We start from the raw sequence: 22,271 nt of genomic DNA, 5'->3' as shown, positions 1-22,271 counted from the left end.
GACTTCAGACTCAGATCAGTACTGTGACATAATGACACTGCAGAGAGACATGCCATTTCCTCCCGCAGAGATCAATATGCTTTGTCAGCCATAAAGCTCCGACACGGGGCCGGCCCTCATCTGTAAAACCTGATCCATTCTGCATAATCACACCAAGGTCAGGCAACAAAGCCATTTACATATAGACGCAGGCACCTTGAACTGACAAACCGGCCTGCATGCCAACCAGGCAGAAAATTAACTCGTCAAGTTTGAGCCTCTGTGTGCATGTGTGTAAAGTGTCTGGAATGTAAGGGTATAGAGAGGCTGTGTGTGTGTGTGTGTGTGTGTGTGTGTGTGTGTGTGTGTGTGTGTGTGTGTGTGTGTGTGTGTGTGTGTGTGTGTGTGTGTGTGTGTGTGTGTGTGTGTGTGTGTGTGTGTGTGTGTGTGTGTGTCAAACTTCAGTATACCTGTGCTTTTTCAGCCGTTTCATTTTCTCACAGACGTGGTCTTGGTAGGTGGCTAATTGAAAATGTCTATACTGCTGTTATTTTCTCTGCCCCCTTCTCAAAACGACCTGTGTGTGTGTGTGTGTGCGTCTCTCTATGCGTTTGTATTTGTGTTCTTGTTCACGGCATGTGTCAGACTATCCACCAACATCACACTCACTGGGACACTGCGATTTTTCAATGTTTTGGCCTCATTTAAATCTTAGCTCACACACAAGTGGAGAAGAAAAGGCTGATTTAAACCGACAGTTATTCTCGCAGTAAAATGTCACGGCAACATCTAACTGTTGCTATTGTCTCTGAGCTCGTCTCTGTTCATTCACAGTCCTATTTCAAACACGTCATCTCTCTGACTTTTAATGTGCTATTTGCCTGCTGAGAAAGTCTGCATCAAAACTTCATTGCATGCGGTTACAAGGAAGAAACAGTGATGTCTGGGGGACTTGCATCCAAACAGCATGTTATTGGGGCTGTTGTTGAAATGCAAGGGACCTGCTTTTTCCTGTATGTGTGTAACTCTACTGTGGTTGGTTCTGTCGACGCATGTGTGCGCACTACCCTTATAGAGTGAAGATGAAACCCGTCTCCTCTGGAGGGACACAGGAGCTGCAATGTCCTTGTCCTGATGTGCTCCCTCCCTCTGGTCCCACAGTGTGTTGACGGGGACTTGTCCTGTACCTATTGCTTTGTGAGGACCATTTTAAGTATAGACCCTACAGAGTGAGGACATTTTTGGAAAGTGAGGACATTCTGGCCGGTCCTCACTTCTTCAAAGGGCTGTTTGAGGGTTAAGACTTGGTTTTAGGTTTAGGGTTGGTACTAGGACTAGGTAAGGGATGGGTTAGGGATTTAGTTTGGATTGTTTTGGGTTAAGGTAAGGGGCTAGGGAATGCATTATGCCAATGAGTGTCCTCACTAAGAGAGAATAAGAGTTTTTGTGTGGGTGTGTGTGCGTGTGTGCGCGTGCGCGTGCCACGCAGGTCACGGTGCAGGTGTGGAGGATTAATCACAGATTAAATGGAGCAGAGAAACAATTCTTGTGAATATGATTGCACATGCGCATATCCACACACACTCAGTTTCTTGCTGAGTCATGACCTTCTTCTCTGCTGCTACACCACCGACTGACTGACTGACTGACTGAGGGATTAAAACAGAAAGAGAACAGTGCAGGAGGACACACACACACACACACACACACACACACACACACACACACACACACACATGCAGCCACGTTCTCTCTTGCTAGAACAGCCTCATGGAAAAATAAATATTGGTGTGTCTGCAACTGACGCAACGTGGCTATAATAAATATGGAGGGGAGTTCGAGGGGAGAGCTGTTGACAGACACAGCTGTTAACAAAAATGTGGAAGCAAACAGCCCTGGACAGGCTCCTCCAGGGTGTTACTCATGTGAGTTGTATGACCTGATGAAGGCTGCGACAATATGGATTTTTCCACTGCAGTGTGAAGACGCCACACTCTGTGTATTTAAACTAGCTGAGGAAGCTGATGGGGTTGCGTTTGCTTTTGAATAAAAAAAAAACCTGCTTTATTTACATAATGGGAGCCCCTCATGCGTCACATCTCTCATACTGTTGGGATACTCTGCACTGCAGCCTGTAATGAGCAATTGTGATTAGAGCCGATGACGTGTCCACGGTGCTGGGGATTTTCCAGATGACGTGAAACAGTAGAAGTGTCTCTTAACTTGTAGATTTAGTGATTGGTGAGATTTTAGTATGAAGAAAATGGAGGAAAATACATCATTGAATGGATCATTCTCAAGGGTCATATGTGCATGAAACTCTTTGATTAAATTGTCAAAGTTAAGTTTGTGTTCTTAAAAACACAAGTAAAAAAAGCTAAGCGTGACTCCCAAAGTGTATTTTAGTAAAACAACGACAAGAAAAATACATGTTTTAGTAGCCACATTTTTACACAACAGACTGATGGAAAAAGGACTTAAATCAGTGAGACAGATGATTGGAATGTAAATCCATCCAACATGTTGGCCATCTATCTAATAGTTCCAGATTCCCGAAATCTCTGTTTATCTGTCTGATCTTGAGAACTGTTCATCTGTTTGGCTTCACACGTGACATGTGTTTTGTTAAGGCCCAAGAAAGTGCAGTGTTGACTTTGGTGCGATTTGGACACGTGATAAGTTCAATATTAATAAAACCTAAATGAACAGGCGACCAGCGCTCTGTAACAGCGGCGGCTGGGACTCATCCTCGTTCCCAACAACGGACACTTTCACACTAACAGCAAAGACAACTGATTCTCCTGTTCTTCGTACTGAGTCGAGCTTCACCGAGCTTTGAATAAACAGGTGAACAGCTCTTTGTGCAGCTAGTGGTGAAGCAGCTTCAGGGTTCTGCAGTCTGAGTAGTACGCCACGGCTCAATTACTGCAGCAACCAGCATGACCACAGGCCGAGAAAACAGCCCATTACACACAGGCTGATTTAGATAAATTTCCCCTGGACTTTAAAAATATTAATACCAATAAATCCAATACTTCTAACATGTCTGTCCCAGTGGGCCGACCTGATGTTCCTATAGCCACACCGCAACTGTGGCCAAAGATTTTAAATGGCAATTTTAGAGTAGGCTAAAATACTCTGAGAACTCACATCTCCTTCTTCTTCACTACTGTGTGAGAGGTGACCAAACTGTTGAATGACAACGATGTGAATCACATGCCATGGTATGTGCTGTCACCAGATCACAACTCTGTTGAGCCCCTAAAAGTCTGTCCAACAGATACCTCTTGGAAGAATGGTGATCAGTTAGTGGAAATTAAATCCACCTCTATTTGTGACAGGCGATGTGATGATGAATGTACTTTGATGCCGTGTGGGGCGTTGATGGATCTAATGAGAGTTTTGTGCAGCCGCTCGAGTGGGATGGAAACTGTGAGGGAGACAGACGAGGACACAACAGCTAGTAGACATGTTTTATGAGTAGTTAATTGTGATCGTACTTAGTCATAGATTGTGAAGTTATTATTTCAAAGGAGGTTTGTTTATTGCCGTTGTTGTTGTGTCTCTGGAAGTATAATAGGCCACAACATCATTCCTTACAAGGACCTGATCTGCACTTACACACCTGACTCATGCTGTGTTTATATGTGTGTGTGTGTGTGTGTGTGTGTGTGTGTGTGTGTGTGTGTGTGTGTGTGTGTCCACTTTGGCTACACAGCGAGGGCAGATCCAATTGCATCATTCGGGCTCTCTACCACACGTACACTTTAAGTCACCCCTGCTGCTCTCGGCTCGCCCACTTTGTCTGACAGCTGCCCACCCTTCATGTTAGCGCTCTATGTGTCAGCCTCCATCTCCAGACCTTCACCAGAGCACAGCAGGTTTATTTCAAAAGTTGTCTGTTGTTTTTAATTGTTGTGGGGGTGGGGTGGAGCCATTTACTAAGGTATGGCCATTAATTAATCTCAAAACCCACACATGTATGTGCATGTGATACAAGTGCACAATAGTGAGTCATGCAACAATTGGGCGAGTGCTTGCTCGACCCTCCCTACTCTCTCAGAAGTGTCCATCACCAACTGACATTGGCTGACCTCCCTGTTCTTTTGATTGGTCTCCTGGAATACTGACCATGACCTTTGATGGCTGATTGGTTTGATCCCTGAAATGCATCATCACATGAGCCACTCTCCAGTGAATCGAACCTAACTCAAACTCACTCTAATACAATTATATTATTATGTATATATACAACATCTTAGAATCCATTTGAATAAATTAGTGTAAAATGTTTGGTAGCTAGATAAACAGTATATTACAAATATAATATTTTTCAAAAAAGAGCATTTCAGATATCCTCAACGGTTTTCTTTCTAGGACAAATGACGTCACCTTGAATTCTTTTTCAGATATCCAGAGTTACATTTTTGATATCCAGAATGAACATTGTGGATATATTCCTATTTCAAATAATATAGTCATCATGATTTTAATATTAGACATCAAAACATCCAAAATGAAAAATCATTCCAAATATCTGTACTGTGAATTTTGAATGTCTTAAAATGCATAGCGACTATTAAAAATGTCATTATGTAAGTCCACAATTGCCTTTGCAACTAAGTGAGGTCCTGGTCTCCCTGCAGGCCAGAGACTGTGAGTGTTGAAATTGACCAATCAAAGGATTCGGAGACTGACCTTTCCCGCCTCCAGTGTCTTAAACATCACTCCGCACAATGACCAAGTGTTGAGCAGTTGCAAATGCACTGGGAAGGTAAAGAGCTTTCACTTGCTAGAATGGTTTTCCGCTCACAGATTCTGATCAGTGCAAACGTACGTTTTTAATGCAAAAGTTTTGAGTTTAATTAATCGCCAAGCCCCCATTCCTGCTGCCTGCTGGTGTTTTGGATCTGAAAGAAGCTTTAGGCTGCATGCCACTACAAAGAAGCAGATTCATACAATGGAGTCCTTCCAAAAGTCCTCCATCACTCACACACACACACACACACACACACACACACACACACACACACACACACACACACACACACACTGGCTCACACTCCATCAAACAGTCACACTGTCATGGGCACATGCTTAATTATTCAGCCGCTAATTATCTCGTACACTCGGTTATGTAACTGAGGTTTGCTTTTGTGAGCGCCGGGAAGAAGAGACTTCTGAGGAGAAGTTGCCGGAAAAGCACAGTTTTTTTTTTTTTCATTTAAAAGAATTTCATCTGGCCTCTCTGCTGATGCAACTTCTCTGAAAACGTGAAAATACAGAATATCTTTATCTAGTGGAGATGCAGAGATGGTGAGACACACATGTAACCACACATCCATTTCTGTATGTTTAGACATCCCTTCATCAGTGGAAATGGAGGCTGGTACAATTGCACTTAGAGGAGCACACTAAAAAAACAAGGTCAGCAAGAATGAAAGGTCAGCAATAAGAGCTCTGACAAAGAATATGAAGTGAGAAAAATAGTGAAGACATTTTGAATAAAGTCAATTTAAATAAAGTAAATGAACTCAATGTACATCAAACAAAAACAACAACAGTACAACTTGCTGGAAGGACCTGGGCCAAATTTGGCGCAGTTCAGTGCAGTCCAAGACATTTCTTTTAACATTGTGGGATTTGTTTGTGTTTTGAGATTTTTACTATTTTTCCATCAAATAATTGTTGAATTTTGATGGAAAAAAAACCTTCATCATTCTTCTACAATGGAGATGATAATGTCCCGATCTGGACAGATTTATTGGCTTAAGGGGACTGTTGCACCTATAGACAGAGCTATGTGCTGTGTGCTAGTTCTAGTTTCCATCATGCTTCTCTGTGAAAGTTTGTTTTATTGCTCTCTACCTCTCCATATTTTATTTTGACCTCTTTTGTTCTCCTTCTCCCGACTCTTACTTCATTTCTATAACCTCTCTCCTCCAGTGTCTTCTCTTTCTCCATTCTCTCCACCTGTACGTCCCCTTCTCCTGCCCTGAATCGTCACTATCAAAGAATCAGAGCTGTATCTCCATTTATAAAGTTCACCAGGCCACCTCCCCTCTCAGAGCAGAGTCCTTACAGGTCAAACAGATTATAGACTGTGATTGGGTGCACATGTTCACAAATGCTTGTCATATAAACATTTGTGTCTAATTAATCAGATAACAGTGGACCATAACTGGGGGGCCAGATAACATGAGATAATTGGTTAAAACAAGGCTCAGCGTGACGCTGTCTACTTTCATCATCGTCCTGGTGCGCCCCCACACAAGCACAGGCACACGTGCAGGCTTCTTGTGATCTGACGCGACGACTCACCGTCTCAGTTAAAGGTTCAGTGTGTAGGATTTAGTGACATCTAGTGGTGTATTTGCATGTTGCAGCTGAATACACCTCACCTTACCCTCCCCTGGCAAATATGAGAGAGAAACTGTGGTAGCCTTCAGTTGTCATAAAAGCGAAAAAGGTGTTTAGTCTGTCCAGTTTGGACTACTCTAAAAAACATGGCGGTCTCCGTGAAGATGACCCACTCTCTCTAAATATAATGTATTTAATGTAAAGGGACCATTCTAGGGTAAAGAAAATAACAATTTGTGCAATTTAGATGAAACACACTCGTGAAAACATCACTAGGTTTATTTTTCTATTCATTTTCTGCCAATAGATCCCTTCGACCTAAATCTTACACACTGGACCTTTTAAACACACTCTGAGCACAAAACTGCATCAACATTAGTGCAAACATTTACTAACATGAAAATAATTTGTCAATTTTGATCTAAAGCAGTTTACTTCTTTTCATATGTCTGTTTTTTGTTTTGACTCATAATAAACCACATACACACATTCATCAGGAGAATACTCTTACATGCAGCCACATGATCGATGTGCATGTATTTAAAGAAACTTGACAGACAAACACAGGACCATCTTCGGCTCTTCTCATTTGCTGACATTTACAGAAGATACAGATGAACTTTCTGAGGCTTCACTGTGGCGTCTGTTTACCTCGGGCTAACCCAGAGGCGCCTATCGCATGTGCGGGGTGGTCGACGGGGTGTTGTTGCTTGAGCGCATGTGACCATCACCTTTAATCAGTGCTGGCTGCACTTCCCCATCCTTAATGTGTCAAAACCAATCTGGGATGTGAATGAATATCCCGCGTGTCTCTGACATCATGGAGTTTCCACTGCTGCGCTTGGCTCAGCTCAGAGATAGCAGCTTTGATATTTTTACACCGCTGGCTCACTGGCAGGGGTTCCCCACCCACCACCCCTCCTGACCATAGATGGACTCCAGGGAGTCACTGTTTGTGCTGAGGGAGGTCAGTGTGGTAGCTCAAAGGTCAAATCTCAACTGGTTCATGTTTAGGGAAGAGTGAAGGAGCTTGGATCTAAACTAATGGAATTACTACTGCAGGATCAGTTAAAGCTGTTCAAATTTGGATGTGATTGCATTATATTGAACAAAGTATAAATGGATTTGCAGATATTCAGTGGGAGCAGTACCTATTAGATGAAAAAACACTGTGTATAGTTTATATATATATATACCAGTGCACTATACAGTCACATTATCCTTTACACTTGAACTGTACATTAAAGAAGGTGAGCCATGAAAAGTGTCATGCTCTGTGGAAAATGACAGAAATAGCATGCTTTTAAATTCATGGCAAGGGCTTGATGCATTGAATTAAAATTATCCTCCTCCTTTTTATCGAAGAAACTTAGTCATCAGAGTGGAAAATTTCTAATCATGATCATCGTGTCCAAAATGATAAAGGTTATTATTATTATTAAAGCGTTAGAATTTGCTGTAACTGTTCAAAAAGTACTGACGCATTTTCTCTGTAAAAAAAATCTAAATATAATCACACTTAAGACTCAGTCCTGCTGGCTCGTTGCCACTGCTTTGCGTCATGTTTTCATTGAAGCAAACCAAACCAATGCTGCACATACAGGTTGATGCTCGAGAGAATTTACCTTGATTAACTTTTTTTCATGCACTGTCTTAATGATTATTCAAATCTAGAACAGTATTTCTAACCATCAGGAATTTAACCATCTTTTACTGTTAAGCCCGTCACCACTTCATCCGTTGTTATTCAGGGAAAACTTGTTACCAAACATGTAAGCCTTTCATTTATGAGCAGCAGAGGAACGCTGCGAGTTGTCTTTTCCTGTGGAGCTTCCCCATCGCTGTGAGAGTCACATGTTCAGCTTTCTCTTGAATGCCTCTGAATCAGACATGCAACCTCATACCATTGTTGGACATAGCATCTCCAGGAGTCTGCAGGAAAGAAGCACCTCCATGTTTGGACAACATTCCTCTCTGACCTTACCCCAAGTCCACTTCTTCTACTGTTTGTGCGGAATTTCCTGCCTAAAAGGACAAACACTGCAAACATGACTAACACAGAGTTTACACAGGTCTCCAACAGATGACGGCTGGTCACCACAGTTAGTTTTTTGCAGACTTGTTATGAGTGGTATGATACGTTTTAAGACCGGGACTCAAATTTTCCATCACACACGCACACAGGCAGCAGAATGAGGTGATATGACACCTCTAACTTTAGTGTGCCTCCCTCTCTCTGCCGCTCTGGATAATCCGGTTAGGATGCGTTCTCTGGCAATCGGGAGGTTTTAACTTTCTCGCTTCCAGCTGGAGGAAAAACCGACTCCTGCAGGCTCCAGACTGGCCTGAATATGTATTTGTCACAAAACACACACGGTACTTTCACTGTGGTGTCCACCCGCACACAAACACGCAGTACCCCCGTGTTTGTGTATAAAGGTCAGAGGTTGCGGGGGGCACCAGCTGATGTCACATACCCAAAATGAGAGTAGTGTCCTTGATGACAGCCTGGCAACTATAATTGTCGTGACAACCCCTAGGAATAAGCCGTGATGTGACACCCCTTCCTCCGCGCCGAGTGCATGGAAAAAAGAAACACACACTAACACACATAGCTGTGTCAGCGGGGAGAACCCTTTGGAAACAATGTCTGGCGTGCTTTGGGGATCCGAGAGGGGAGTGCAGGAGGGATTTAACTCACTCTGCAGAGCACCAAATGTGGGCATGAGACAAGGCCTCAGCGCCTCGTTCTGACACCAAACTGGACAGTGGTTCTGAAATGATTGGCTTTGTTTTCATGACGGATGATGCTAACTTTTTTTCAAACCCTTTTCAGTGTTTCTATGAAGAAGCCGTTGTTTTCTTTTGGCGCACGCAGAGTGCGGCATCTAAAATAACCTGTCGAGCCTGTGTAATTGAACTCCGGTGCATTCTCTCATATTCCAGCCATCAGTGCTCACATATTTCCTCTCTTGTTTTGAAGCCAACGTCACGGGGGGAGCCATCGGGGCACCCGGCCCTCTGATGTCTAAAAACAAACAGCTCTGCTGGAGTATTTGTGGCACAGGATGCCCTTGCTCTGCAATGTCTTAATGTATCTGTGGAGTGAAGTATGTTTCTATCTCCTTGCTACTTTAATTCTGTTTTCAGTTTTTATCTCACATCTGCTTCCTGTCTATACGTGTGAATTAATGCTTGCTATTAATGTGCAACATGAGGTTTCTGCATGTTCGGCACCGACACACACCTCCCAAGAAGTTACAAATGTGTTGCTGAGTGTGTGAGGGTGCTAACAGAATCAGTCTCTCACACACACGCACACACACATCGAGCTTACGGACCCTGGTAATGAGTAGAAGCAGTAAGGTGATAACAAGCGCAAGCCACACGTTCGCAACAGAGGTGTCAAAGCCAACATGCTGCCGGAAGTCGCAGCCCCACGTATCATCCCCCACCCTTCTTTCCCAGGCGGGTACACACACACACACAAACACACACACTTTAAGGTACAAGATAACATGAGAGTTTTGTAGGCCAACGCACAAGAAATCCAACTTCGCTAAATCAGAATATACACATTGAGTTAGTGTATGTGCCTCCCCCATATAGTCTTCCTCTCACTCCTATCTTTTCCTTTTTCTTCTTCCCCGTCTTCTCCACCCACTCCTCCTCCTCCATCTACTTGATCTATGAGTCATCTGATCCAAAAGGCGAGATGCTGCGTTCAGTAGATTATTTTCATTTTTTTCTTGCTGCATGAGAGGTTATCATCACTTCTCTTCATTCCCCTTTTTTGTTTCTCTGCTTGGCTTTCATCCATCTGTCGCCCGCAGAGGAGCGACAAGTTGGAACCTTGTTGCTGGTGAATGATTTGTTTGGAGTCGTCACGTTAGAATAAGCTGGAGACGTGTGTGTGTGTGTGTGTGTGTGTGTGTGTGTGTGTGTGTGTGTGTGTGTGTGTGTGTGTGTGTGTGTGTGTGTGTGTGTGTGTGTGTGTGTGTGTGTGTGTGTGTGTGTGTGTGTGTGTGTGTGTGTGTGCATCAACCGCAGGAGGTGGTCCCAATCCTTTCAATAGCTGTTGTCATGATAGCAGCTCTCTGTGTAATCACATGTTGTTGCTCTATTGATCACACCATCGTTTACTCATTCTGAAAAACATATTGGGGATTTGAGTTATCAGAGAAATATTGTTTTGCATCCCCCTCTCTTGATTCTTCCTCTCCTCATTCCCCCTATGTTTTTCCCTCCCCCAACCTGTCTGGCGGTCACCTTATCTCTCGTTTGTTTGTTTTTGCCTTCAGGTTGCGGAAACAGCAGCATGAGTGGGGACATGTACATTGCCGGCTACCGCTCCATCACCAACATAGACTACTCCTCGGTGTGCATCAGCACAATGGGCGCCAGGTACAGCGACTGCCCCGGTATGACCTGGCGTCAGATGGACGTGCGCCAGCTCCACTTCCCCGGCACGTCCTTCGATGTCATCCTCGAGAAGGCCACGCTGGACGCCATCATGGTGGAGGAGAAGTCACCTTGGGAGGTGTCCCCTCCGACCGCCTGTTTTGTTCACCAAGCACTCTCAGAGGTATTGATAAAAACATATTTCACCTGGTTTTTGCTGGAGTTCTCACCAAAGTCAATTCAATTTTCCATGAAAAGTACTAGAGGGAACCAGGGATTTTTTTGCACAAATCTGTGTGTGTGTGTGTGTGTGTGTGTGTGTGTGTGTGTGTGTGTGTGTGTGTGTGTGTGTGTGTGTGTGTGTGTGTGTGTGTGTGTGTGTGTGTGTGTGTGTGTGTGTGTGTGTGTGTGTGTGTGTGTGTTTACTGAAAACTCTGACTCCTTCTTTCCTGTAATAGCTGCTGAATACACAAGCACAACCTTCAAAGCCCATTATTATGTATAATGTGAGTAGATATTAGACCTTTTCAGCCATTCCACGTTTTCTTTTGATAATGGGAACCCCTGGCTTTATTAGACTTATGAGTCATTTTCGCTGCCTTTACGTACGATAAGAGATTTGTCCGTTTCAATCAATGTAACCGTCACTGCCCACATGCTTCCATGCACCCATTGCGTTTGCATGGTTGTAAACAAATACATCCTTCAGAGGTTAGAGCAGATTTGCGAGTTCCTGACAACAACAAACATGGCGATGGTGGAGGAGGTTGTGATAATGTATGTCTCAAGGAAACATCTGAGTTGTAAATGGCGGTGGTCCAACTTGCAAACTGGTTGAAATTACTTCTTTGTGTCCTACGGTCGTCTCTCTTGAACCTTTGGCTACACTGCTGCCCCCTTATGATTTCCAGTGTTACTGCTTTGTTTTTCCTGTTTTGTGTAAGCTTTCAGAAGACGTGCACAAATACAGAGTACGGACAGACGACTCGTCCGTATATGCATACACATCTAACATTGAGCATAAAATCTAAAATCAAACCACCAAAACAACAGGAAATAGCTGGATGCAACAGATTTTCCTTTCTTGGCAATCCACACTGTGCTCACCTTAGATGACCCTCATCCAACACTCCCTTGAGACCAGGCAGACATATTAAAATTAGTAAAGGGACATGCTGACTAACATTTTTTCCATATGGTAATAGTATATCTAATAATAATAATGACATATTTATTATGAACTAATAATATGCAGTTCTCACCATACATTATATTCATGGTGAGAAATTCTGGTTCCTACGCTTCCATTTAATTCTCAGCCACTGTAGCAGCTTGTTGTTCATCTGCTCGCTCTTCCACTTGAAGCTGAGACATATCACTGTTTTACGTACTTCATTTGTCATTGGTTCACACGGCTACACGAGCTCTCGGTCCCAGTCATATTCACACATGCGATTCTGTTTAGATGGATGATATGAGCTGGGTTAGACGCAGAGAAAACAAGAACCAATTCTGAACCTGCGATTAATTTACTGTTATAGTCAAGAAGTGGTTTAACCTCTCTTTGGTTGCTGAAACGCCTCTAATTAGTTTCAAGTCCCTGCAGTGAACTGATATTGGTCACTATATAGCTTCAGATAAGATAAGACAAGATAAGATAAGTTAAACTTTATTGATCCCACACTAGGCAAATTCTCTCACTACATCAAAAACAATGTAGACGAGAGAGCATGTGACGGTATAAAAGAGAATAAAAATAGGCACTTAAAATAAAAAAAAATACATCGAATATCTTCATAACATAAACCGTTCACTACAGATGGAAGTATTATTTGTAGAGAAAAGTGGTCGAGTAAAGTGGCACAGGATGATTGCATGAGGATGTATACTGTTTTTGTCCATTATGTATAAGGTAATATTGAAGTAAATATATATATATATATATATATAGCAAGTTCCTCAGCCTGAGTCACACACAGGAGTTTGAAGATAATATTATTTTCAGTTTCAGGTATTTTTTGTCCATAACAAAAGGCCGACTTGAAATATATTCCATAGACGGGTCCAGTTTTATTGATCCTCTCACTATTATGCAAACCACAAGAGTCTCCAGCCGACTGTGATGAATGAACGCTCTGCCGCAGCAGGAGTTTATTTGTAAGCGACTTTGTGACAGTGAAGTCGGTAATTGAGCCACTTTTCATTTTCACTCCATCTCCGCAAACCCATCAGTTGACTTGCACGATGTCGAGTGCCCTTCAGCTGCGGCGAGCTGCGGCTCTACCCACCGCTGTCAGCGTGACAATAATAATGTTTTGGCCATTAGCCACGCTTGACCTCGACACAATAAGACAAGAGAACACCACCATAAAGTAAAGTAGGTGACTCCCCGAGCTCTGAGTGGGGGTAGAAAATTACTCATGATTTGCTCACGGCAGCGTTTTGTGGCTCCGCTAAATTAATTCAAAGTTTAGTTCGTAATTACAGGTGGAGTTTGGGCTCAATACACAGAGTGAATCTATAATCATAGTGAATGCAATGGAGGGAAAAGGTCAGAGTGTGTGAATCATTTTAATGGAAGCAGCTCGAGAGGACAAAGTACAACCGATATTAATGCAAATTTATACTGAACAGAAACCAGAAAATGCTAAATTACACAAATACAAATATAATAGTGCTTTTCAGGTGCTTTTTTCCCCCCATTAAAACGTTGCCGTGACTCTGCTACCGGCTTAGTGTTACGCTGATGATTTGGATTCAGCCTTAAGTAATGTGGGCAGGGGTTGGTTAGCTTGATTGCATTCGACAAGCTTAAAATTATACAATATTTTATCAGACATTTTGTCATCACAGTCTATTATGTGCTTGTGCTCACTGCAGCCCAGCAATGTCCTTCCTTCCTCTGCCATTTGTATTACCTTCCCCCCATGCAGGTATTCTAACTGAAATCAGTACTTTCTAAATGAGCCCCTCAAAGTGGCTGCACGCTCCAGCACCGTGTCATTTTGTGCTTTCAAGCCTGAATTACATACTAGTTTGAATTTATTTGGTCTTGATTTTTTTCCCCCCTCAACTAAAGCAGCTGTGGTGCAGTCATCTCCAGAATTTCTGTCTGTCTTGGCTCCCATATCTCAAGAGCTGCTCATCTTATCAGCTTCACACTTGGTGTGTATATTTTTAAGGGCCCAAGGAAGTGCAGTGTCGGATTTGGTGGGATTTGAACAAGCGATGCGTTCAATATTAATAACCTTTTAATAAACAGGCAGTGGCGCAGCTTCACAGTTCTCTGGACTGAGCCCTGCAGCTCTTCTTCACTTGCTGTGGCTCAATTACTGCAGGTCACTTCAAGGATTTTAATGATTTTTGTTTGTCACACGCTCCGAGATACAAGGTAAAGATGATGTGAAATGTGAGGGGTGCCCTGTTTCTGTACAGACATACCAAGGGATCCACAATAAAAAACAGTAAATAGATAAATGACATTAAAGAAAAGAAAAAAGGTGTTAATACAGTCAAGTTTCTAGGATGATATTTACAGTTAAACTGACCTGGAGTTCAAGTGACAGTGGTAGAAACAGAAGGTTGTGTAGATATTTCAAGTTTGTTCATATACTGTAGATTGTAAAGTGAATTGGTGTGGTTGTGTGTGTGTGTGTGTGTGTGTGTGTGTGTGTGTGTGTGTGTGTGTGTGTGTGTGTGTGTGTGTGTGTGTGTGTGTGTGTGTGTGTGTGTGTGTGTGTGTGTGTGTGTGTGTGTGTGTGTGTGTGTGTGTGTGAGAGGGTCCGGACGGCCTGAGGGTAGAAACTCTTCTTCTGAGTTTTAGTATCACCACAGGCCAAGTAAACAGCCCATTGTAAACAAGCAGGTTTAGAACAGGCACCGTACTATAGTTTGGTAAAATAGACGTCACAGATTTAAATGATGCTTTCCATGTTTTTACTGTTTCAGTAATGCCTGACTGAAGATGATGCACGACAAAAGTATTTAAATAATTTTTCATCTCCCCAAATCAACTTAGGTTTTAATGCTCAACTCAGGAAGTAAACAAAGGCAGATACTCTGCTGCATGTGCGCCAAGTGCTTAGAGTCGGCGTCTGAAAATAGACACACGCACACACTCACATGAGCTAAAAGCAGACAGTGGTCCTGTGTGTTTTTTCCTCCAACAGAAGAAAGTATTAGCGAAGGATCAGTAAGTGTGTTTGAGGGACAGATGGGAGGATTTGACTTCCCTTCAGCAGGAGTGCAGCTGAACTCACCCTGCAGACCAGTTCGAAAGCCGCTACAGCGAAAGAGTCGAGCTCCCTTCTCACTCGACATCACATGCTTCCTTTCACGCCTTCTCTTCGCACTTCTTCTGCCTCTCGCTCCTTTTCCCTCTCATTTCCACTTTGGTTTCTCTCAACCGCTCCTTGCTCAGGGCTGTGAGGAGACGCTAATGTGTGATTGTGTTCATATTGTCTCTGTGCTGCACTCTGAGTGTTGTGCATCTTTATGTGTGCAGATAAAATGTGTGTGTGTGTGTGTGTGTGTGTGTGTGTGTGTGTGTGTGTGTGTGTGTGTGTGTGTGTGTGTGTGTGTGTGTGTGTGTGTGTGTGTGTGTGTGTGTGTGTGTGTGTGTGTTGCAGAGAAGTCGATAGTCCTCTGCGCTGGTGTATTTTTACTCCTGCTCTAGGTAGAGCAGTCACGATTCTTGTTTGTGTACGTGTGTTTTTCAGGAATGTGGGAGGCAGGTTCAGAGCCAGCTTTCATTCCTTGCAAGAAAACATAAAAAAAAAAATGTAAAAATTGGACACACAAAGAGGGAGAGAGTGAGAACGGTTCAGAAGAAGCAGGAAAATGGCCTGAAAGAAGGAGAGGGTGATGAGAACGGAGAAGATCCCTGAAGAAGTGTTTGTCAAATTCACACGCAGCGAAGGAGGGATCGAAAAGGGGGAAAGAAAGGAAAAGAGGAACGGCTGCACAGGAGAAAGAGGGGAAAAAAGAGAAGGAGTGGGAGACAGAAACCAAGACTGACAGAAAGCTAATGAGCAGTGCACCAGTGTGAGACCGATGAAATAGAAGGCAGAAGAGGAGAGGAAGAGAGAAAGAGAAGGAGGGAGCAAGGAGGGGTGGGAAAAAAAGATGGAGGGCACTTTGATCTAAAATCTGCTTCGAGAGCGTTTCAGAACAAAAAAAACCCCCAGAAATTTGCGGTTAACAATCGAGAAACTTCACATCGGTAGATTTCATGTCGGCATACTAATAAACATATGATTAATATGTCAAAATAATAATGTACACCAGAAAATGCAACAAAAATCTGAAGGCTTAAAAAAACATATGTCCTCACAGTCGTGGCAGGTTTATATGAGACACAGACACTCTGTTCCTAGAGTCCTGGTACAGTCTGTGTAACAACAAATACAGTTTTTGTTGCTGACACACACTCACTCACACACACACCCAAACAATGTCTCACAGCGGGGGGGTGGTGGGGCCGTGGTGCACTGAGGTGTGAAATTTATTTTGAAGCCTGACACGCTCGGTGAATCACTCTTACTGTTGCTATGGCGACTCTTTCGTTAGATATCATCTCAGGCTAACACTTTTAATTGCTAACCTTTAGTCCTGTTTTAAGGGGTAAGAACAAGCCCTTGGTGATGGTGATGTTTATATTTTGGTCGCTTTGAGAGAAGTGTATGTAAATCTGTGGTTTGAGGTGATTCGTAGAGATTTTCTCTTTTGCAACTGGGTGGACTCAAAGTGCTGAGTCAGCTGGAGAACGGTGCCCCCCGGAGTCATTGTGTTTTTGCTCAGGGGCGAAGATAGTTGACAAGGCAAAGTCTGTAACTTTAGTCTGCTTAACAAGTTTGGTGGTTCTACATAGTGTCAGTGTATTATTGAGGATCTGGACTGAAGTCGTTCTTTTGTAAAACAGTAAAACTTTGTCTGAAGTATGTGCTTTTCAAACATTTGGATGGATGGAATGGCGTCTGCGGCAGAATTGTTGTTACATGCAAAGTGTGCTTGACATAGGTTTGTTTTGTGGCCAGTGTGTTTTTGAAATTGTCTGTGGATGTTTCTAAAAAGCTCAAGGAGCCGACTGTCGATGACAACCTGCCCAACTGCCAGATCCACGTTCTTGGTTGAAAATCATATTTCATGTCTAATTTATGATGGTGATCAGGTTTTTAACGATGTTGTTTCGTTGGCTTGAAGGATGTCACTTCCAGCGTTATCGACACATGCTGCTGTTTAACGTGATACTTAAGTTAATTGAGTGCTTTTCCTTCGTCATACGTTGTTTGCACTGTTAATTACAGCAGAGATGTCGAAGCCAGGGGTAAAGTAGATGTGAACCAATTAAAAGGCCAAGACCAAAATGAAAAGTCATTTTGTTACCTTGAATGAAATTGTGGATTTCTCCGTGTTTGAACATTGGTGAAAACATCAGTACAAATACACAATTCAACAAAATTGTCTTTAAGGTAACCTCCGCTCTTTTCTATCGTATGTTTCCCCCTGTTATCTGAGACTGGGTACAGATGGAGCCCGGCCTCTATGCAGTCCTTGGTAACGCTGCTTATCCAGCAGGTATATACGTCAGCTGTGAAGCAGTAGTCACTCCATTATTATTAAGACCGGTTGACACAAGGAGAGGGGAGGGCAGATTTGATCACAATTAAAAAAAAAAGAGATTTTACAAAGAAATGACACAGTGTGATATTTAGTGATTAGATTTACATGTTTTTTTCTAAGGAATCATGCAAGCACATGTCCACGGAATCCCCACCTCCACTGAACTAATGCTCAGAAAACATATGAGAGAGTAGCCACCCACCCATCGTAGTGAAGGGGCTCAATTCATGACATCACCCTTAGAGAGAGGAGGGGCATTGACCGACATTGATTGGTTGTTCCTTGCTCCTTGCTCCTGCACACACACACACACACAAACACACACACACTCATAAGATTTTGCTTGATTTCTCAGAGTTGGCAAATTTCTTGTGCATTCAACAACATTGAGCACTAACTGTATGTAGAACATCAATACATGTGTATGTGTCTGCATGTTTTCATTGGTGTTGGAACCTTTTGTGCCTGAAATAAGTGGATTAAGAAGTGGATTATGCCAATCCACTTTATTCTCCCTATCTATTCACACTCTACACTTTCCACCTCACTGTCCTTCATGTTTCTGCTCTGTTTAAAGGCAAAACCTGAAAAGAGACATTTATGAAACATGGACATGATATGATGAATACTTATTTGTTTCCTCAGCACTGGTGAACTTGAAAACATTCTCTGATCTTCAGCATTTCAGAGCCAATGTCACAGAAACTGTCCACAGTGAGGGAACAAGTGTCAAAGTTGGAAAAACAGTGTGATGAGAGCTTCCTGAAATGACAGAAGTCATCTTTAATAACAAATTTATGTGATGTGTAATTTGACTTTTTACTTTGGTCCTTGTCCCATCCATTAACATGGAGGAAGGGCTTATGATCAATACTGCAGCCAGCCACCAGGTGGCAATCGAGATGCTTCGGCCTCACTTTTGGGGAGCAGTTATATCGTCCATCCTTATAAACAGTCTGTGGGATAAACAACAAACAGCGATCCAGTTCCTTGACACTGAAGAAAACTCCAAATTCCCAGACAAGAGGAGTATCTTCGTTTCTAAGCAGATTTATGGACATTTAGTCCTAAAGGACACTGGAGATAATGTTATACTGACTCTAAAAAATATGCGTTGACTGCCTCAGAGTTTCGATCTGACTGAGTTATGACTAAAAAGTGTATGATTTTTTTTTTATGCAAATTACGGCACTTCAGGGATTTTAAAGTACCCAAGCTGCTTTTCACCTCAGCACTTTCTCTGCATCATATCGCTCTCCCTCTGTGCACCCCTTCAACCATCCACCACAGAAAAAAAAAGTTTGGGTTAATGGGTACAAAATAATTTGAATTCTAGGTATATTAAAGTTTAGAAAGGAATAAGTTGTCAGTCCCTGCTGCCAAAGTGATGCTTTCAGTGTCTGTAAACTTTTGAAACCTGATTTTCTTACATTATTGTTTGTGTGTTTATCTACCAGCTCTTTCTCCCCCTTATCTTTTTTTTGCATGGAGTATGCATATAGTAATTATAGTATGGTAGTACATGTATGTACTCTAGTTATATATGCATATGCGGGTACATCCCAAACTACACATTAGTGCACTGTGCACTTGTGTCTTTTGTTGAATTTGCACACCTGCAGGCAGCTTACCATGTGTACGTGTGCATGTGTGTATTTTACCGTTACATGCATGGTTCTGTGTGTGTTGCTGCATCAGTCTGTGTTTTGTTTGTGCGGGTGTGGGTGTGACAGTGAGAGATGGAGGGTGCTGGCCTGACGAGCCCTCTCCTCAGCAGCTCCAGCGGAGGGAAAGTAGAGCAGTGGAGCACACGTGAGAGAGAGGCAGGGCGGGTGATTGCAATTCTGATCGCGCAAGTGTAGAGATGTGGGATCAACGATAGGATGAGCGTGTGTGCACTTGTGCATGGTGGCATAGAATCTTTTTTTTCATTTACACTTTTGCTTCACGTGGTGCTCGTGCATACATGTTCATATGTGTTGACAAAATACCAGTTTTTGCATTTATAATCGCACATCCGCATTTGCATGTCTTTACATGTACTGTATGTACATGCGTGTGTGTGTAAGGGGATCGACTGCTGAGCTGAGGCCTCCCGCCTCTAGAGATTTTCACACACAGGCATGAATCTCTGCATGTGCTCAGTCATACATACACTCGCCACTCACATTGGCAGATGGCCTGCCCCCCCACACACACAAGCACCACCACCAAACAGCACATACATATATTGTATGATTTATTTATTTTGTTCCAAATTTAGCAGCAGTTAATATCGCAGTATGTTTGGTGCTCATTAGCTTCAGATACAGTCTGTTTTTTTTAAGTGTAAAATAATTCATCTCTATTGTGAATAAGTTTTTTTTTCATTTTAGTGATTAAGAGGAAAAACTGACTGGAGAGACACAGATGCACTTTGTGGTGTCAGGATATCATCGGATTTATTTGTCCTCAGTCAATAAAAGGGTTTTCTCTTAGTTTAAATATTCCTATTTGTCTTCTGTCCTGGTTTAATCCCCAGTTCTCTCCACACTCTTTATCTCATGTTCGCTCTTTACTGTTGTTAATCCAGAATTAGGGGTTGTCCCAGCTGTGAATAGGGAAGCCCCCCGGAGCCAGAAGCAAGGCCTCTGTTCCCTTGTACACACATACTACCTCCCTCCCCCTCACTCACTTAAACACACACACACACACACACACACACACACACACACACACACACACACACACGCTTACAGTTCAAGACCGTCCACATGGATATAATGTGTCCAGTAATGGGCTGACATGGGTCGTCAGATGCAACGGTGTTAAACATGAGTCATAGCAAAATCTCATAAATGTGACTGCTTTATTACTCACTTAATGTACTCTCTCACACACACACACACACACACACACACACACACACACACACACACACATTTGTTCTCAATCCTGTACTTATTTGTCATGTCATCTGTGTACCTGAATGCGCTGGAGAGAGTTTATCCCTATTATAGTCAAGTCTGTACAAAAGACAGATTATAATCAACAGGGACTGTCCTTAAAAGACATTTTTGATTTTATCTGACAGAAAGTTATAAAAACAGTGAATACCTGCACCATAGCGAGCGGCAAGTTAACATGTGACATGTGCACACACATTCTCACATTCTCACCGAACGTCCTGCCCAACTCGCCGTTGCCTAGACGACCAGTATGGACTACAGATCACTGTTCCTATGGAAACAACTAAAGGAGGAAGATCATTAATTGGAATAAGAGAATATAGGAGAGAGGGATGAGGAGCACTAGAGACGAAGGACAGGAAAAGAGACAGATGAGAGGATAATGAGAGTAGCTCAGCAAAAAGTGTGGCCAGAAGATCGGAAAAGAACAATCCACACACCTGCAAATACATTATTACAATGGTGTATCGTAGTGTTTTTCACTGTATGTTTTCAGTTTGTCTTCTGCTGCGGATAAGTTTGTTTATTCAAGCGACATAATATATCACAACCTGGCCGTGAGTCCAAAGTGGGGGAGTCCATATTTAGAGTGGCTGTGTGTAAAATCAATGTAGGCCACAGTGAAGTGGAGTGGAGTACACCCCTCAAAGAGGGTTAGTAGACTACACAAATCTCCCTGGAGTGTGTGTGCGTGTGACTGTGTGTGCAAGGGTGTTTTTGAAATTCCAGAAGCTACGACAACTTTTCACACTTAGTTCAGATACTGCAGTGGCTCCCAAACATTTTTAAGGGGTGTACACTCACAGCCTCGTCAGATGAGTTCAACTTTCACAAGCATTTGTACTATAGCCAGATATCGTTATGTTTTCAGGTTGCCTTTCTCTTCGTCACATTCTTGTGAACACGACATTTCAAGACAACTTAAAGAAATGTCTTCAAATTTGGTAAAAACGTTTTAATTCAAGGTTGAATTGATTATATTTTTGGGATAAAAGGCCAAGGTTACTGTGACCTTCAGAAACACGTTTTTGGTACAAACGTTCACTTGGACTCAAAGATGAACTGATTAGATTTTAACTTCATAAACTTATTTATGGCTGCCACAGTTGGTCAGTTGATAATGGTAACAATGCTGTAGCTCATTAACTAATAATAATAATATAGAAAAATATTTGATTTGCTCTGATAATCTTTTGATTTGTGGAACTCAAAATGTTGTGGCTGCATCCATTGTACCGTTGTACATTACTAATGAAAAAAACATTTAGCCGTCGTATTAGAATTTGTCTGATTGAAATACATGACAGTGACTTAGCAAGAAGTTAGTTAGTTCTGCCCGGCTTCCAAATGTCAACATTATATGCTTCAAATGTTAGTTATTGTATTTCTGTTGCAGTAGATAATGCATTGTTCCTCTTATTTAACAGAAAGAAATAGGGCGAGTAAGTAAAGACTCAAACAGTCTTTGCACAAAGCAGCATCTCTCGGTTTCTGCCTACACTGTGAACCTTTAATATCGTTAATTAGCATTATTTATACAGAGTGCACTGTTCCTCATTTGGCTGCAGCGTCTGTAAGCTTCTTCGATAGGATGCACTCTGCCTCCCTGCCTCCGTCCGTATCTTTCCTCTCTTTTGTTCTTCAATCTCGGAGTGTTAGAAAGCAGGAGAATCGATACAGACACTTTTCTCTCATTAGGGCCTCTCAAAGTCAGAGAGGAGGGGAGGAAGAGGAGGCTCGGCTGAAACGCTTTGTTTATATCTGCTCCTGTTTGCTTCTCCTGTCGAAAGTTATCATCAGCAGGTTTTTTGTAGGTCAGGTGGTCCACTCTGCTTTTGTCCCAATCCATATTCCTGTCAAAATTCTCTGCTCGTCCATCTACATGTGATGTTGTCTGGCTGCAGCCACAGTTTAATCTGCAGTATCGGCTTGCAGGGTATTATGTTTGTCTCTAATTACACA

General features: G+C 42.5%; 1 protein-coding gene across 1 annotated transcript in view; it reads left to right on the top strand.

The window, feature by feature from the left end:
* The window catches only part of ece2a (endothelin converting enzyme 2a), a 71,307-nt gene that overhangs the window by 25,238 nt on the left and 23,798 nt on the right, over positions 1-22,271 (top strand). The window contains exon 3 of the mRNA XM_035171261.2: positions 10,641-10,924. Coding sequence (XP_035027152.1) covers positions 10,641-10,924 — 284 coding nt within the window. The remainder of the gene's footprint in view (positions 1-10,640; positions 10,925-22,271) is intronic.

This window comes from Hippoglossus stenolepis, chromosome 11 (assembly GCF_022539355.2).
Source record: "Hippoglossus stenolepis isolate QCI-W04-F060 chromosome 11, HSTE1.2, whole genome shotgun sequence".
NCBI classification, from domain to species: Eukaryota; Metazoa; Chordata; class Actinopteri; order Pleuronectiformes; family Pleuronectidae; genus Hippoglossus; species Hippoglossus stenolepis.
This window is presented reverse-complemented; position numbering and strand designations above follow the sequence as displayed.